Source organism: Artemia sp. Qi Xiang Cuo, chromosome 1 (genome assembly GCF_049724085.1).
Source record: "Artemia sp. Qi Xiang Cuo chromosome 1, ASM4972408v1, whole genome shotgun sequence".
Lineage (NCBI taxonomy): Eukaryota > Metazoa > Arthropoda > Branchiopoda > Anostraca > Artemiidae > Artemia > Artemia sp. Qi Xiang Cuo.
In genome coordinates, this window is record NC_142794.1 from 52,287,874 (window position 1) to 52,307,411 (window position 19,538).

Sequence of the window (19,538 nt, forward strand, 5' to 3'; positions counted from 1 at the left end):
TGCCGCCAGGCTTTCGATAATGTGGTGGAGAGGGCATCTTGTGCTTTTTTTTTTGCGAGAGACAGCTTCATTAATGGCAGTCCATAATTCTCGTAAATTTTCTTTACAATTCTGGATTTCTTTTTGCAAAATACGGCGCAACTGAACCCACGTGCAAATGAAGCCTCGTGTAACGGAACCCTCGTGCAACTGAACCCCATTTAACTGAACCCCGTTCAACTCAACTCCAATAAACTGAACCCCCGTGTAACTGAAGTAACTGAGCCCTCATGCAACTGAAACCCCGTGCAACTGAATCTTCGTGAAGCTGAACCCCCATGCAACTGAACCCCCGTGCAACTGAACATTCGTATAACCGAACCACCGTACTCAGTTTATCAGTATTCCACAAATATAAGACACTATCGTGGGGTAAAACAAAATTTAGAATTATTAAATGTTTAACCTGGTTTGAATGTTTTTTTTTTATTTTAAATTCATGATATACTTGTAAATGCCTGTCAAGATAATTCATAAAAAAACTAAGTTTTGTTAACGACGCTGAAGACAAGAATTTGAGAGACACTTTCTAGGAACAGTTAAATACTTAATTGAAGAGTTTAAAATTTGACAATATTGGAGATGGATGGAATAATTTTAGGAAAATAGTTTGTGAAGTCGCTGATGGTGTCTTAGGGAAGAGAGTTAGAAATACAACTAGAAATATTAGTGAAAATGATTTAGGTTTAATAGAGAGGAGGAGGGACCTTTACAAGAATTATTTGAGTGATAGATCATATGAAAATAAGAAGAAAGTAAAGGAATTGGAGAACATATTAAAATGTGAATTAAGGAAGTGTGAAGTGGAGGCCATGGATGAAATTGCAAAAGATGTGGAAGATGCAGCCAGACAGCATAATAGTAATATCTTGTACCGGCATGCTAATAAATTGAGAGGGAATAGTCAATCTAGACTTCTCCTTATCAAAGATAGGAAGGGGCCCCGAAAAATGGCCAGTCCTCGTAGCAGTAGTAGCAGTAGCTGTTGTAGTATCAGCAGTATGTACATAGTGCCTTTTGGCTAGTTCAACGGGTACAAGTCTAGAATCTGGGTACACACGCGAGAAGTGAAGTTTCGTTAATGCTAATGAAATAAAACAAAATAGGATGAAAATATAGCCTAATGTTTTAGAAACATACTCGGACTATTTAATTAAACATTAAGGGGGGAGGGGGTAAAAAATAGCATATATTAAATAAGTAACCTAATCTAACCTAACCTAGCTACCTTTTAGTCCCCCTAAACCCCAAAAACTAAAGTTTAAATTTTTGTCACGGAGTGAGCAACACCTCACAAACCTGTTTATCAATAGAGGCTTTGAGATTTCGGTGCGGTTTTTCCTTCGTGTTCACCTATATTCTAGACAAGTACCTTTCAACGTCCATATCAAATACCCGAAAGTTCCAATGTCCTTTTGCAACTGCATGCACATAGTGTTTTGATTTATTTCAACTTCCCCATCAACATTCCCTGAAAATTTTTACCTTAACGCCTTTAACTTTAGTAGTAGTAGAAGTGATAGTAGCATGAACATTTTCCCTTTTGGTCGGTTGAATATTCCACTCATCGTATCCTACAAGTTTCGACTTAATATCCTAACTCATTTCTAAGATATTGCTGGTATGACCTTATTCATAGGCTACATGAACATAGTGTGTTTTTATTTAGGTCGACACTCCTCTTAAGATTCCATAAGAGCTTCACTTTTATACCGTTACCCTTTTTGGAAACCAAGAATCAAACATGCCCCCTCTTTCCAAATCACAAATCCCATGTGTAAACAATGAACAAATTGTATAGCCCTTACAAAAGGGTTGTGGGGGGTCTTGTCATCCCCAGAGGCATAGTTATTGGACTTTTCAGTTATGTTGAACAAAATAACTATCTTGAAATTGTATTTGGATGTCTCTAGGGGTAGGGCATTAAAAAGGAGTGCGGAAAGTGCCTGTTTGCCCTATCACTTTGTTTAGGTTTCCCCAAATGACTGCCATAAAACTCTCCATTGGTGGAAAAGTAAGATAAGTTCAAGCTAAGGTAATTAGAATTTACCAACGATGCAAAACTAAACTTATTCCTGGCTCCTGGTCTAAGTATTAACTACTCAAAAAACACCAAAAAAAAGAAAAAAAAATTGTAAGTACATTGGACATAATTGTATCAGATGCAACGCTATAGCGTTGCCTATACTAAAGAGCCGCAAGGCTTCAACGATTTATTATCTATTATAATTTTTCCAGACGCATTTCATATGGAAGGGGTGGTTACACCAACTTTGGAGCGGGGTCGTTCGATCGCAAATTGAAAGTTCTAGTGCCTTTTTTAAGAGTTTTTACTTGTGAAACCATTACAATAAATAATTTTCTTATGGAAATAAATATTATCAAACAGTTCGTGTTTAAGTCACGTATTTAGAACCAAAAACCAAGCAAAAAATAAAACTAATTTAAAAATTTTAATGTATTTTTCTAGTTTAAATCAAAAGATTAAAATTATTGCTCAGATACCATAAATATATTTGAACTTTATAACTTTAGTGATTCTGAGCTGAAAACTAAAATGACTTTTTTTTAATTTTTTACGTCACGTTACTCATTACGTCATATATGGTTATTAGTAGATGAAAATACATCAAAATGCAGTTTTCATGTATAAAGTGATTCTTTTTTTAAATTTTTTTTTGTTTTTTAATTAAAAAAAGAACTAGAACTTTTAATTTTCGTTTCAATGAGACCTTTCGCAAACTTCTAGGACCAAGGGTCAACCCTGGGGAAAAAACAAACAAATAAACACGCATCCGTGATCTTTCTTCTGGCAAAAAATACCGAATTCCACATTTTTGCAGATAGGAGCTTGAAACCTCTAGAGTAAGATTCTCTGATACGTTGAATCTGATGGTGTGATTTTCACTAAGATTCTATGACTTTCAGGGGGTGTTTTCCCCTGTTTTTCGAAAATAAGGCAAATTTTCTCAGACTCGTGACTTTTGATGGGTAAGACTAAACTTGATGAAACTCATATATTCAAAATCAGCTACCCCTTCAACCATGATGGTTGTAACCTTTGATTATGACGTCACCCATCATTTTGTTTGCAAAATCATGATGTGTTTGATAATATCTTGTTCACTAATAGTTGCCGTAGCGCAATGGTAACGAGATGATCCCTAAAACATAAAGGATTTGATTTCAAGCCTGTCTACGCTAACGATTCTAATACAAAACATCATGCCAAACAGCTGCTCAAACATCATGCCAAGGCATTCTTGGTGTTCTTATTCTGTCAATTAAATCTTCATAAATTTTTCTAGTCTTTCAGAATGAAATTAGTATAGTTTTTTCCTATCCAATATTTCGCAGAGCCAACGACTCCAAAGCTGTTTTCGTTTGCATCGCTTTTCTGTGGTTTTATTCCTACCTCCTCTCTTCTAAAGGGATAAAATATTGCCGTCCATTTCAAGAGTCTGGATTCCTTCGACTGATTCTCTGGAATCTACTAATAGCTTTTCTTTGACACTCTGGGCAATCGCCCTTCCTCGTTCTCGAAAAGCTCTAATCTTCTTCACCATCATTCTTGCTTTTCCATTTTTCTTTTGTTTTTTGCTATCACTATACTCATTTCCGCTTGTACTGGTACTTTTATCAGCACAATAATCAGTAGTAATGTAATTCTCTTCGAAGCATTATTGTTCGCCTTTACTTCGTCACTACTTTTCACTTGGATTTGGCTTTGTAACAACATCTTATCCTCTTTTGCCAGTGATGCCACTGATAGCTCCTGTGTTGATTTTGCTAACCTCATCAGAGTCTTTGGGTGATCGTTATATGTTGTTGTCGTACCAACGGATTTGTTCATGTGTATGCTTACACTACCAAGATCAGCCAGCCTATGCTTTTAGTCGTCCCATCTTCCATAACACAAGTTAACTCCTCCTAAAAATGCCCAAGGCTGGTCAATGATCACTAACTTTTCATGGTGCGATGAAAAATATACACCTGTTTTGACGTGATCAGGATGACGAAGAATCTTGATATTTGGATGGCACCTCGCCAAAGTCTGCTTACTATAATAGCTATTGATCCCGATAGTAAATTTAACTTCTTTATAGAGCAAGATATAAATCTTAACGCCTTGCTCGCCATTTCTCTTCAGAATACAATCCAGCCGCCGTCGATGACCTTCCACAATTGGTCGTTTTAAATGCATTTCAGGACTCAGCCACCAATCAGCGATGAATATTTTGTCCTGGGCAGTTTCCATTGCATCAGCTACAGCAGCCATATATGGGGCCCCATCCACAAACCATTGGGCACGAGAGGATGGTCTCAAAGGGGCAAAAGAGCCAAATCTATTGGGGTGAGTAAAGCCTTCTAGATCCAGCTTTGAGACATATTTCTTTTGATAAATTAAACAGATAGAACTTTCTTTTACTTCCGATTTGGGTCATTTCAAATTCTTTTGTTATTAGCATCACATTCATGAGCAGCCCAGTGGAAGGATTAATATAACTAACCCATGTGTCTTTGATTAAGAGCTATTTTTACGCCACCTTGGAAAGCAATGGCAGCCTGGTAGACTACAAGTCAAGCAGGAATTATTGGTCCGTTTCTTTGCACAACACCAGCATTGTCTTGATAGTTTCTGTAAAAGACCTTCATTTCTCTTGGGTCCGAGTTGGCCAGTTAAAGAATATGGGCTAACTTCAAAAAATTTCAACGTCTCGAAATGGAATCTAAAAGCCTCCCTTTTTATTAAGGCCTGAAGGTATCTTTCCAATTGCTGAGACCGTCGAGAAATTTCTTCCTCGGACACAAATGCGTCAGACTTTTTAGGAAACCTTGGTACTGAACACTTAGTAGTTCCATTAGTTGACTGCTGTCGAATAATTTTTGTGGTTTCCTCCTTTCAATGTGACCTTTTGTTGGTAAAGGTATATTCAATGCCACCCTATAAAGTTTCAGCTGATTGTGAAGATTTTGAATTTGATAGTACCTCCGCTTGATTCTCCATACGTGATATCTGCCATGCTCGATAGCGTCCTCCTGTCTTTTCCCAGGTTTCAACCTTTATTCGAATTCGGTTCCCGAGAATAAATATATCCTTCGGTAATATTTTTTCTCCAGGGGAACAAAAATGTTGACAAATGGATTGTTAGCATTATTGATATCATGAACCGATTCAGAGGAATACAAACAAACATTAGGCTCTTCTAGCACTAACAAAACTTTACTCAACTAACAAAAACAAAACTAACTTTAAAATTTTCAGGTATTTCTCTAGTTTGAATTAAAAAATTAGTATTATTGGTTAGACACAATAAGAATTTTTGCAGTTTACATAATAACTTTAGCGACTCTGAACTGATAACTGAAATAAATAAAAAATTGAATACTTTTCTTTGGGAATATAGAAGAACGTAATAGAGATATGTACTTTATTAGTTAAGCCAAAAAAAACTTTTGGTTCCAGGAGACGAAAAATAAAACTAATTTTCAAATTTTCATATATTTTTCTGGTTTGAATTAAAAAATTAGTATCATTGGTTAGACACCATAAATATTTTTGCAGTTTACATAATGTAAGTAGATCCAGGTAGATGTTATCTACCTGGATCTCCAGAAAGCTTCCGACAAAGTGCCCCATAAGCGTCTACTTCTCAAGCTTGCGAAATATGGCCTGGATGGGGGGGGGGGCAAATACTTGCCTGGATAACGAACTTTCTAACGGGGCGCAAGCAAGTCATTGCTGTAGAAGGTCAGATAAGCCAAATAGAATTTGACGTTAAGAGATTTGGTATACCAACTGAGATTTTAAAGTCCGTATACTGCAGCTACGTTAGATCTTCTCTTGAGTATGCACGTCCAGCTTGGCATCCGGGATTGAAAAAATCAATCAGATAGACTTGAGATGACACAAAAAACAGCTGTAAATTTATACTTGGACACAAATACTCAACATATCATGATGCACTGAATCAACTCAACTTGAATTCATTTGATAGTCCTAGACGTGAGCTGTCATATCGATTTGGACTACATTGTTTGAACGCCCCAACTCATCTTGGTTTACCTTACCTTAAGAGCCCCCCTGCTGAAGGACCAGACACTAGACTCCGACAAATAAAAAGAAATGTCCACGATTATTTAATAACTTACCCAGCTTCTATTACCGAAATATATCGTAAATCATTTGTCCATTATTTTACAGGCACTTTAATAGTATCATCACCTTAGGAAGTATTTAATATTCAATGTTTCATGTAGTTTATTTCAGGGATTTGCTTCTGAATGTTTTGAATGTATTTTTATGTTGAGCGTAATTGACTTTAATGTGTGCATTACTTACCGTTTATAAAGTATTTTATATCCATTTATATAATTGATGTAATTTGTATAATACACGATCACTATTATAATCATGAACCGTGTGGCCTGACTCTTGACGTAGATAAGTTTTATTTATGACTCATTTTAATCTCTTGACATTGAATCAGCTCTTGCTGCTTTAAATTTTTGTGTTGTTGTTTATTTGTTTGTTGTTCTTAATCCTTGTTTTGTTTGTCCTTTTTTTTACACTGACATGCTCATGTTAGCTTCAGCCATTATAACAAATAAATAATATTCTATTCTATTCTTAGTGTTGGGGAAAAGAGTTAAATAATCAACAAATGCTTAATCACTCGGATCAAATCATTGATCAACTTGCAAGCAAAAGCATGTGAACTTTAACGAGGTTACCTTTATCTCGTTAAAAAAGGATATGATTCTTACGCATTAAATTGTAGCTGCAATTTTTTTTATCACCTGTTGTATTATTAATTTGCCCTTCTTGTCACCAAGATCTTTTTTACAATTTTTGTTAGGATATTTTCCAATATTTTTTAGATAATTTCGGAGACCACACTGCCATTCCATGACGATAAAATAAAAGTGCTTTTTATCACCTGTTGTATTATTAATGTGCCCTTAAATTAAATTTGTTTTAGTTTAGTTTTACTACTAATGACGGTCACTGTATATGTGACCGAAATATCTGGTATTTTTGGGAATTTCTATTCACTGTCTCTTAAAAAAAAAAATTATCCCTATTTTGAACTTCTATTTAACATAATATTTTTTAGAATATGTACAAAATCCTTACTGAAAATATTGTTTGGAGTCCAATTAATAATGGTTTGGGTGTCAGGATTTGCTTCTGTATTTCAGTATCTCAAAGCAATATTATTCTAGGGAAAGAGGGCATTAAAGAAGGAGACATTGAATCAATTGACGCCGTCCAAGAAAAAAAGGAAGAAGGGGAGCCGCAAGAGGTTGTTCAAAATGACATTGTTGAGGTTGGTATCATCTATTTTCTTATATTAAAAGCTGTATTTACAGTCGAAAAAAAGAAGAAAATATGGATGTATGTGTGTACTATTCCATCACTTAATTTAAAGAACTTTTATCATTTTCCACTTTGCTGTAGTTCTTAGTCCGTCTAAATAAATATCTCAGTCATTTATGAAAGTTTTGTTTTGCTGTCTTTAAGCAAAAATAGGTTGTTTTTTTTATAAAATAGTATTTTTTTTTCTAAGGATGCTTTCTTTTGAATAAAATCTGTTTAATCTGTTAACACCAAAAATTGTTCTTGGTCAAGGCTTGATATGTAAATATTTTATTATAAGTTGCAAATTAAATTATTTTTCCTATCTTAAGAAACATAAATAATTATGATAAGATAAATACTGCAACTATAGGGGAATAAAACGATATTGATGGTATCAGAAGGAGGAGGAGGAGTGGAATGGAAAAGTCACGGACCCTCCTTGTGCTCAATATGTCTCCGGTCATACAGCAGATCCGAAGGGGACCCAATTATAACCTCTTGCATAAAGGCTGTCGGGGAATAGTTTTTGGCTGGGGGTACGAGGCCACGAAGCGAACAAGCTAGGGCGGACAAGCATCTACAAATGGTGTTTATGGCATCAGAATGAGGAGGAGGAGGGGTTGAGGAGTCACGGAACAATTTTATGTCCAATATGCCTCAGTCATACAGTTGAATAAAAGGAGACCCAATCATAACCATGCATGCTGGCTATCGCAGGATAGTTGTAGGCTGAGGTGCGAGACCCCAAAGCTCCTAACGTAACGGGCAGTAGATCATAGGTAGCGTAATAGCGCTGCCTCAGTAAAGAGTGACCTGGGCAAAATGTATTTATTTTTTTTTCACCAAGACGCTTCGTATAGAAGGAGTTGTCGTAGAAATTTTGGAAGAAGCCCATTCAATTGGAAATTGAAAGTTCTAGGGCCCTTTTAAGCGTCAAAAGTGATTGGAGGGTGATCATCCCCAGTCACACGCCCATCAATTCCCCAAACTCATCCAATCAGATTTTGAGATAGTAATTTGTTCAGCATAGTTGAAAGGTCCAGTAATTATGTTCTTGGATGTCAACCCCATTTTGTCTTCTTTTTTTTTTCACCGAGGCTAAGGAATGACCAGAACATCGTAGAGAGATGTTTAATGGATCATTTGAACAGAAATTAAATTTGCTAGTGCCCTTTTTAAATGACTAAAAAGATTGATTGGCAACTAGCCCCCCACCCGAAAGGCCCCCTCCCCCGAAAGTTATCCAATCCAAATTTTGGGATAGCCATTTTGTTTAACACAGTTTTAAGGTCCAATATCTGTGGTTTGGTGATGATATGACCCTCCATAGTACCTGGAGAAAGGGCTGTACGCTGAATCGGTACCGGACGTATCGATATCACGCCTATCGCTATGGGCGTATTATTATTGCGCATATTGGTATCGCAGTTATTTTAGACAGATTTTGAATAGCTCATATAAAGGATATTGCTCATACCTACGCCCTTCCTATGAATTCCACCATCAGCAAGTTCCAAATGACACTAAAAATGGCACTTTTGGTGTCATGTCTCGAGTGGAAAAGCTGTGGCTAGTGGGCTGCCAAAACTTTTTAGAATGACGTTTAGTGGCTCATTTGAAAGCTATTGCTCATATCTAGGTAATTTGTTCCGATTCTACCATCTGTAAATGTGAACAACACTTTTGGTGTCACTTCTAAAGTAGAACAGTTTGGAAGTATAAAACGATATCATCATTGTCATAATTATGGTACAAAACCCTTAACTGGAGGTTTGCAAGAACACTTCCCGTATGTGCCTCCTCCAAGCCCCCTGAATAAGCTAGGCAATTAAGGTACAAACACCAATGTATCAAATCAGGTAATTAGAGGCGTGGTTCTGTTAGTACAGTGTTGGACTTCAAATTAGAGTATGTTGCGTTCGATTCCTGCTTATTTTTTTTCAATCACGGTTTTGTCCTTTCTATATCATCAGTTTCAGATAATGTCACTGTTTTTGTAAATATCATGTACTCATTTTTTAAAGCATGTCCCGGGAGGATATTTTGCTGAGCATTTTGATTCTAAAGGGAATGTCATCCAGTTAATGGTTTGTAACGACATTCATAGTAGATCACTAAATCTATACCCCAACGAATGGCGTAATTTTTTTTCAAGATCCTATGGGGGAAGGGGGTCAAAGTTGGAGCCAATTTCTCAAATCAAATGAAAATGGCAGAGAAACCTGAAAAACGAGCCGTATAGTAATAAAGAAGGTAAAGATGCAGTAGAGAAAACTGACCTGTTTCAGTGGATGCTTGAACTATATAGGCTTATCTTAGTTTTGACAACATTTTTGGAGAAAATAAATTTCAGCAGGGGAGGGGGGCAAACTAGGGTCTGAGGGAAAACTGAGGTCTGGGAGGGGCAGCTGTCCCCTCTGCCCCATAGCAAATTACACCCCTGACCCAACTACTTGCCACTTAGTGGTTAAAGAAGTGTTGGCATGTGGTTCTGGAGTACATCAAAGTTATATATTAAAAGAAGGATTACTTATTGTTATACTTACTTATTCAAATTATTTACTTGACAATTGCATCGTAATATTAATCATTGTAATATCAAGTATATTTTTAAAACTTGAAGACTAAAGTGTAAAAAGTGAGGGGCTAGGAAGGGGCCGCCTCCCTCATATGAGGAATCATTTCTGTTCGTTTTAAGTTTTAATGTTGCTCCTTACTTTCAGTTGAAAAGTTTTTTTTCTATTTAATTGTAAAAAGAAGACTGGCAGGGTCAATACAAGATACTAGGGTCTATAGGAGTGTTGTTATTGATGTTAAAGGTAAAGATCAGTATCTAGTACTGTCTAGGGTAATCTAAAGCTGAAACATAAGAAGACTAAGTACCTTCCAGGAAGTTATGACATAGGTAGATTCCAGGAGTAGAATTTAAGAGAAACATTCCAGGAACATTTGAATATTAAACTAAAGAGTCTAAAATTGGACAGAAGATGCGTAGAATAACTTTAGGAGAATAGTGTATGTAGTAGCAGATGGTTTTTTAGGGAGGGAAGGTTAGAAACGCAACTAGGAATATGCTTTGAGTTTAGTATATTTGAATAAGTTTACTAAATATTTAGTTAATATTTAGTTTAGTTGAGAAGAGGAGGGGCATGTACAAGAAGTAATTGAGTGATAGATCCTATGAAAATTAAAATAATGTAAGGAAAGTAGAGAAATTATTAAAAATATGAATTAAGAAAATGTGAAGTAAAAGCCATGGATTAAATTGCTGAAGATCTTGAAGATACAGCCAGACGACAAGATAGTCTAATATTGTATTGACATGTTGAAAAACTGGGAAGGAATAGTCAATCTGAACTTCTCCCGGTTAAAGATAGGAACGGGGCCACAATTGGTGATAAGGAAAGAGTTGAAGAGAGATAGGCAGAATTTTTATAAAATTTGCTAAACCATTATAAATTACAGGCAATGGTATAGAAAAGAAGGAAAAAGTTAGTGACACTTTGGAAGTGAAGAAAGATTTATTTCGCGAGGAAGAATTCGAGACAGTACTTATATGATTAAAACATAATAAAGCCCCAGGTGCTGTTAGTGTGGTAAATGATTTTTTTAAATGTGGTGGCTGTGAAGTTAGAGATAAGTTACTGAAGATTGTGAACATTATTTATGAAAAAGAGAAGTACATAACGATTTTAGGAAAACTTCAATTAAACCCCTTTATAAGGAAGATTATAAGAGTGAATGTGGTAAAGATAGAGACATAAGCTTGGTTTCTATAGTAAGCAAATTACTTAATATCATAATAATTTTTAGACTTTAAGAGGCTGTACATAAAGCTTTAAGAGAAGAACAGGGTGGTTTTAGGATGGGGGGAGCATACGTCGACTAAATTTTCAGTCTTGCATTAATTATTGAGAAGTGCCTGGGTCCTTAAACCCGTTTATTTCTTAGCTTTATAGATAAGGAGCAAGCGTCTGATTCAGCCGATACAAGAGCTTTATCAATGGTCCCATCCTTGCATGGTACACCAGATAAATACATTAAAATGATTTGTGCTAAGCCTTTATATCAGAATAATATTTTTCGGTTAAGATAGGAAATGAGGTTAGTAGCTGGTTTTGAATTGAATCAGGAGTTAAGCAGGGTTGCGTTCCATCCTTATTTATTTGGCTCATCTGATGGACTTACTCCTAAGGAGCACGACAGATCCCATCGGAGAGCACGGAATCAAATGGGAAAGTAAAATTCTCCTAGATTTTGATTATGCTGATGATCTGAGTGTCTTAGATGAAAACTCTAAAGAAATGAATGAATTTTTGGAAGTTTTGAGAGCTCAAAGCGCAAGAATAGGGTTTGAAAATTAGTGCTAAGGAGACTAAGTCGCAACTAAGAATAAGTGAAGGTGAAGAGGTGGTGTTGGGCAACGAGAAGATAGATCATAGATAAGTGCATAGCTTCACTTACCTAGGTAGCATTGTTAGTAAAGATGATGGATGCGGTGAAGATGTTAAAAGTAGAATTGCCAAGGCTTGGGTGTTTTTTCACATATGAAAATAGTTTGGAAAAATTTGAAAATAAGCCTGCGAACCAAGATTAGAAAATTAGAAGCTACAATGATGACAGTGGTCAAGTATGGTATTGAATCGTGGACGCTCCAAAAGACGGAGGTGAATTTGATTGATGTTTTTAGAGGAATTTTTCACAACTTTTTTTTTTGTGGGGGGGGGGGAGGGTACCCGTCTGACCACCGTATTTCAAACAGTAAGCTGTACGAAAAATCATCGATCCCATATCCAGACTCTATTCCAATTTTTAAGGCTCTAATGATAGAAAGGTTGAGATGACTTGGATACCATCCGTGTCTAGGACACGGCAGGATGACAGATTGCCAATGATCGTCCTTTTCGGCCAACCATCTAGGGCGAAGCAAAAAGCCGGTTGTCCCCGAATTGGATGGGAGGATACCGTAAGGAAGGATGCAAGGGAACCGGAAACTCTTGGGAGGGTGTAAAGAGGGAGGCTTTAAATGAATTTGGATGAAGGAGAAGCGTGTGTAGCTTTTTTGACCTCATGTTACTTGGTGCTGCAATGAGTTGTCAGTAGTAGTAGTAGTAGTAGTAGTAGTAGTGCTAGTATCAACAAACTATCGTCAAATTGAGTGCTTTATGGTATTGAATCGTAGACGCTCCAAAAGACGGAGGTGAATTTGATTGATGTTTTTAGAGGAACTTTTCACAGATTTTTTTTTTTTTTTTGGGGGGGGGGGGGGAACCCGTCTGACCACCGTATTTCAAACAGTAAGCTGTACGAAAATTCATCGATCCCACATCCATACTCTATTCCAATTTTTAAGGTTATAAAGAGAGAAAGGTTGAGATGACTTGGATACCATCCGTGTCTAGGGCACGGCAGGATGACAGATTGCCAATGATCGTCCTTTTCGGCCAACCATCTAGGGTGAAGCAAACAGCCCGTCGTCCCCGAATTGGATGGGAGGATACCGTAAGGAAGGATGTAAGGGAATCGGAACCTCTTGGGAGGGTATAAAGAGGGAGGCTTTAAATGAATTTGGATGAAGGAGAAGCGTGCGTAGCTGTGTTGACCTCAGGTTACTTGGTGCTGCAATGAGTTGTCAGTAGTAGTAGTAGTGGTAGTATCAACAAACTATCGTTAAATTGAGTGCTTTTGCTTATACAAATAGAGATCTGGTAAGAGGTAGCTGGATGGTACTGTATATTGACGATTCTTTTTAGTGTTTTTGTTGTGTTCATTAGCTTTTTAAATAATGAGAAACCCCCTCCCCCATCCCAGTCTTTAATTTCCCTGAGGATTTTTATTTATCTCAATCACATCAGGTGGAATCAGGTTGGAGGAATAAAAGATAAACATTTTTATAGATTTTTTTCTTTAAATAAAGCACCCCTTATTTGAAAAAGAATGACACTCAATGGCATGAATTGGGTTTAGATAAGAAAAGAAAGAAGTAAAAGGACCTACTTTTAAATGCCCAATTGAAGATTTAAGGTTTTACATTTGCCGTGTGAGTTAACTACACCTTTCTCAAAGTTTTTGGCCAAAAATTGATACGAATGGTAATTAAACATACTTTAATGTCGTCATTTCTGGATACTTTGGAGTCTAAACTTTTTACCAATTACTCCTTCAAATAAGCTATATGCATTTAAAAAACTGTATCAGAATTGGAAAAACAGTAGCTGAATGTTACCAGTGCTGAATAAGTTTTATTTTCATATTAATCCATAGCTCCTGAAGTGGGTAACGCTACCTATTCTTGTTTATTGAACATCGAAGATCATAAACTTGTAAAACTTGGCAAGTACTAACCAATGTTTCTCCATTTCAGTGTGTCCCTGAAGAAGTAGATATTCGAGACAGTGAATATGAAATATCTGTTGAAGGGAGCGATTTTCCAGTTCCTGATGGAGGATTAATTACTCATCTTGAAATGCCGCCTGAACTGACCGCCGAAGAAGTTGAGAAAACTTTAGGTGAAAGTGAATTAATAGAAGTTTTAACTGATGATATGATAGTGGAAGACAATAAGTTGGTAAGTCTTCGCTGTATACGTCTGATCTGGGATGGTTGAATTTAGGTTCATCGGCTGCAGCGACCTACCTAATGTTTTACTGCCTAAAAATATGAATTAAATTATAAAAATTAATTCCCTTTATGATTAAAGGTCTTTTCTTTATGGTTGTTTGAAGTTTTGATTACCTTTTGTTTATTAGAAACTTTAAATAATATAGGATGGAAGGGCAGGGGAGTTGATGATCCGGCGACGAGTTTTTTGCAGTAGTTTTTCTGTTATAATTGCAGTACGCACATTATGTGTGGCCCTTGTCGTCAAACGTTTGTCCATCCTTTGATCAAATAAAGGGTAATCATTCATTGCAAAGGGTAATTATAATTGTTGTTTTATGTTTAAAATATATTTTTCCTCGTTGGAGGTGGGGTAATGTGGGATATAGTAATCTGCTATTTCGTAGAGTTAACGAAGACAAAGCGTCACTTAAAGAAAGTGAAAAAAATATTATGGATTCATGTATGTAAGGAAAACGAAGCTACTTGTTACCTAAAGTTCATTAATTTATTTTAAAGAGCTAGATTTACTTGATTTTCAATTGTTTTTTTTTTTTTTTTTTTAGCCAATCTCCGAAGCTCCGGATGAAATTGAACCAAATTCAGTCCCTCAAAATTTTGAAGAGATATCCGAGGATCAAAAGTTCAAAATCACACCTTCTCCATTAAAAGAATCACCAATACTTTACACAGAAGAAACGCAAAATTATCCTCACGAGACAACGGTAGACATGACTTGCAAGGAAACGAACACGGAAGTAATTGGTAAAACTCCATCTCGAAAAGCTAAGGCTAAAAAGAAAAAAACTGCCGAAGTTAAAAGGGATGCTGCATTGGGTGAAGAGAAGGAGATCATTCCAAAAAATGTTGATGCTCCGGATCCTTCCCAGGTTTCAGTCACCATGAAAGCTGTTGATGTGTCACCCACAGCTGATGTAGAAACAGATACCCTGTCTGTTGTTGTAAAAGAACCAACAGATGCGCAAGTTGGGGGAAAATCTCTTGAGGAAGTCCGTATTATGGACTGGAAAGCAGCAGAACTAGTCGACGATGGCGTACCTTCTATGGAGACGGTAATCTCGTATTATATACTGTTATTTTTGGGTTTACATTAATCTTAACCTAAAAAAATTACTTGAAATAAAATAAATCCGTCAAAACAAGAAAACGATATTGCAAAAGTTTTACAATTAACTGGTTGCTGAAACGTGCCTTGAAAATAGGGCTTTGAAGGGGCAGGAAATTGAAGTAATGAGAACTGGGAACTCTGTAAGGCCAGTCAACACTATGGAATTAGGAAGTTACAAAGTCTTTAAAAATCGCGCCTAGTGACCTAGGATGGTCTATCTTGCGGTCCATTGACAGCTTGAGCCTATGGTCCTCCAAATAGGGGCCATCATTTCGATTGAGCAGTACCTTCAGTCTTAGATCTTTAAAAACAATCAAGAGCTTTTTGAATGCATTTGAACTTATTTGAACGGGTTATTGAATTTTTGAATTCTTATATCTTATTTGAACGAGTAATTGGGCAAAGGATTAAATTCCGTCATTGTGCTACTTCTCATGGTGTAACTAAATTTATAACCTAGACTAGTCTCTCGAAAAATTTGACATTTACTAATTCTGGCAATTCTAAATTTCCCAAAAATGATAAATAAGTTTATTTAAATCGTTGATATTAGCTAAGGATTAACTAATTAGCAGTAGTTGGGTCATATTTAGAGGCATATTAACGTTTCCTTGAGGTTGATGCTTTATTTTACCTTTTCTTGGTTTTCTTGTTTACCACCTGCAAAGGAATAAATTTTTAATGTCATTTTGATAACATTATGTATCTAAAATCGTTCATATAATTGATTTTATTTATGTCTTAAATCATCATTAATGAAATGACCTAGGATACAAATCATTTTTAATTTCTAATTTTAATGCAGATGTATCTAAAAAATTATGTTTGTTGAATTAGGTCTAGAATCCTGAATTTTCTATGACTGAATGTGTGTGAAACCAGGTTTGAATTCTCAGAGTGTTAAGACAGATTTGGCTTCAGATCCTACTGGCTCAATATTCTAAAAACACTGAAATAAAAATGCGTCATAAAAGAACAGTCTCAGGCAGCGGACGGGTAACACAAGGGGGCACTCGATTTTAATAACTATATCTTAACGCTCAAGATTAATGCTAGATGTTTTGTGTTCTGTGTCCTACTAATATTTTACTTGTGGTGTAACCTGACGACATCCTCAAGTTTCAGCATCAGCCCGACCCACGAAAAGATTTTTGGAATATTTTTGATAATCTAATCGAAGTATCACGAGTCTAGTCTTGATTTCAATGCTGAGAAGTCTTATATGGTTTTCTAGAATTGGAAATAGACTATTATTTCTGATGCAATCTGGCTTGGTAATTTTTAAAATTCCACCCGACCAACGCAAGTGTTTCCATTGGCATTCCTATTGGCTGGTCGATTCCCCATAATAACCACCTACTGGTTGAAAACTTAAAGCATTGTATCTCAGTCTCATACGCCTCTTCGTTTCCGCAAAAACCTGTTATAGTAGTTGCTACCTATTAGCCCTAAATATCCTTCACATCTTTTACTTAGCTCCATCTTTACTTAGTTTCAATAAATAGTGACAACACTATCACGAAATTGTCCAATTTCAGAAATTAATTCTTAAGTTTTTAATTGTTGCATTATTGTCGGATACAAATATGGCTTATCTGTATTACAAGGGTCTGCATTACGGAAGAGCTATAAAAATAGTGCACGTGCACCGTCTAAATTCTGATGAATTAAGTTTTAATTTTTATTTTTCCACGTAACAAAGCATTCGACCCTCTTAATATCTCAGCTATTTTCTACCAGAAAAAAAATCGTTCTCTTAAAAGTTATAAATCTGACTGAATTTAATATAAAACTATTGGATAACAAACATATAGCACCCATTCATTCATTGAGCACCAAGCTCACTGCAGCAACCTCACATAACAATCACGACATATAACAAACTCACTGCAGTAACAAATCTCCTGATGCAATGCAGTACCAAATCACCTGAGGCAAATGCAGCTGTGCATGCTCCTCCTCCATCCCAGTCTATTTACAGCTTCTCTCTTTACCACATCCCAAGAACCTACAATTTCCATTAAATCCTTCCTTACGATCAACTTCCACCCTCTTCGGGGATGACCTGCTTTTCGCTTGACCCTAGATGATTGGTCAAAAAGGACGATCGTTGGCAGTATGTCATCCTTCATCCGCAGAGACTGTCTTGTTCATCTCAACCTTTCTCTCGCTATAGCCTTAGAAAGCGGGATAGAACTACATTTTTCGTAAATCTTACTGTTTGAAATACAGTCAGTCAAGGTTAGTATAGGTTAGCAAGAAAACCTGTAGACAAGTGTCTCTGGAAAACATTTAACGAATCCTCCGCTGTTCGGAGTGCCCACGTTTCTATACCATAATTGAGCACTGTCAAAATCTCAAAATTGCACCTTGAACTCTCCAAATCTCCAAAGAATCATTCATTTTGCAAACATTTTCATCTAAGAGACTCAGATCATCAGCATAATCTAAGTCCAGGAGAGTTTTACTTTCCCATTTAATTCCATGCTCTCCGATAGCCTCTGTCGCGCTCTTTAGGACAGAACCCATGAAGATGATCCTTATGAATGGTAAAAAAGATAGTCCTGCTTAACTCCTGATTCAATACGAACCCATGTACTAACCTAATTTCCTACTTTAAACGCAGCAATGTTATTCTCATACTAATCGCTTTAGCAATATTTACTTTAATGCATTTATTCTTGTATGTCATACAAAGATGTAACCTTTATTAAAGTTCCTCTATCGGCTAAACAAACGCTTGCTCATAATCTATAAAACTCAGGACCAAAGGGGTTGGATGACGGAGGCACTTCTCAATCATTAATCTAAGAGTGACAATTTGATCGATGCATCTCTCCCGTTCCTAAAACCACACTGCTCGTCTCTTAAAACTTTATCTACAACATCTTTAAGTCCAAAAAGCATCATATTAAGTAATTTGCCCCCTGTAGAAACCAAGCTAATGCCTCTATAATTACCACACTCACTTTTATCACCTGTCATATAGAGGCGTTTAATTAAAGTTTTCCTAAAATCGCTAGGTACTTCCCTTTTTTCAAAAATCATATTCATAATCTTCAATAATCTATCCCTTAACTGCAAAACCCCCATACTAAAAATCTTATTTACCACAATATCAGCACGGGGGGGGGGGCTTATTATTATTTTTTTCTTTATCTTTTATTGCTGAATCTCGTTGTTCCTCGCAAAATAAATCTTCCTTCACCTCCAAAGTGTCATAAACTTCTTCATTCTTTTCTATAATTTCCTGTAATTTGATCACGGTTTAAGACATTCTCAAGACGTTCTACGCATCTGGTATTAGATACTTTTCTTATCAATGATTGTGGCCCCAATCTTATCCTTAAGTGAGACAAGTCCAGATTGACTACTTCCTCTTTGTTCTTTAACATGGCAATTCAATATTTTGCTGTGATGCCACCTGGCTGTATTTTCCAGGTCTTTTGCAGCTTTATCCATAGTCTCCACTTCACATCTTCTCAATTCATATTTTAATGCTTTCTCTACTTTCCTTCCATTCCTCTTATTTTCATATGATCTATCACTCAAATACTTCTTGTACAAGCACCTCCTCTTTTATACGACATTAAAGGAATTTCAGTAATATTCCAAGCCGCGTTTATAACTTTCTTCCGTAAGACACCATCTGCTACTTCACAAAGTATTTTCTGATAATTATTCCGTCCATCTTCTACATTGTCCATTTTAGACTCTCTAGCCTACTATTCAACTGTCCCTGGAAAGTTTTGCTCAAATTTTTATCCTGGAGTCTACCAACGTCATAACTTCCTGGAAGGTAGTTAGCATTCCCACGTTTCAACTTAAGATTAACCATAGACACTACTAGATAGTGATATTTAATTCTAGCATCAATAACAGCACTTATATAGACCCTAGTATCTTGTATTGACCCTGCCAGTCTTCGGTTTACAACAACATAATCACTAGGGTTGGCCGTATAACCATCGTGCGAGGACTATTTTAACTTATTGGCCATTTTGGTATAAAATATTGTATTGGTTATAACTAGATAGTTATAGCTGCAAAATAGCAGCAGTCTATAACTGTTACTATTTTCCTTTCTTACACCAAATTCACATAAGCTAGGATAGCATATATCCCTGATTTACAAACCCGAACATTAAAATCCCGTAATAAAAATACTATATTTCAACCTGGGATTCTGCTGGGAGTTCAGGCCCATTCACAGATAATTTACCGATCCTACAATTCACATATTACTGAAACTTGGCTTTGGCTGATGCTATTGCTAAGATTCAGCTTTGCAAGGACAATTTAAACATTAATACACCACTGTGTTTTTACAAAATTGATTTTGAGGGAGTATTTTACAAACAAGGATCGTCGCACAGCGTGGACCGAACTCGTATCCTTCTTATCAGA

General features: G+C 36.3%; 1 protein-coding gene and 1 pseudogene across 1 annotated transcript in view; one reads left to right on the forward strand and one right to left on the reverse strand.

Annotated features, from left to right (window-relative positions):
- LOC148956451 (uncharacterized) overlaps window positions 1-19,538 on the forward strand; it is a 76,643-nt gene that overhangs the window by 36,058 nt on the left and 21,047 nt on the right. Inside the window, exons 4-6 of the mRNA XM_089108293.1 lie at window positions 7,267-7,370; window positions 13,767-13,970; window positions 14,569-15,075. Of these exons, the coding sequence (XP_088964419.1) occupies window positions 7,267-7,370; window positions 13,767-13,970; window positions 14,569-15,075 (815 nt within the window). The remainder of the gene's footprint in view (window positions 1-7,266; window positions 7,371-13,766; window positions 13,971-14,568; window positions 15,076-19,538) is intronic.
- On the reverse strand, window positions 3,605-6,639 carry LOC148956452 (phospholipase D1-like; annotated as a pseudogene).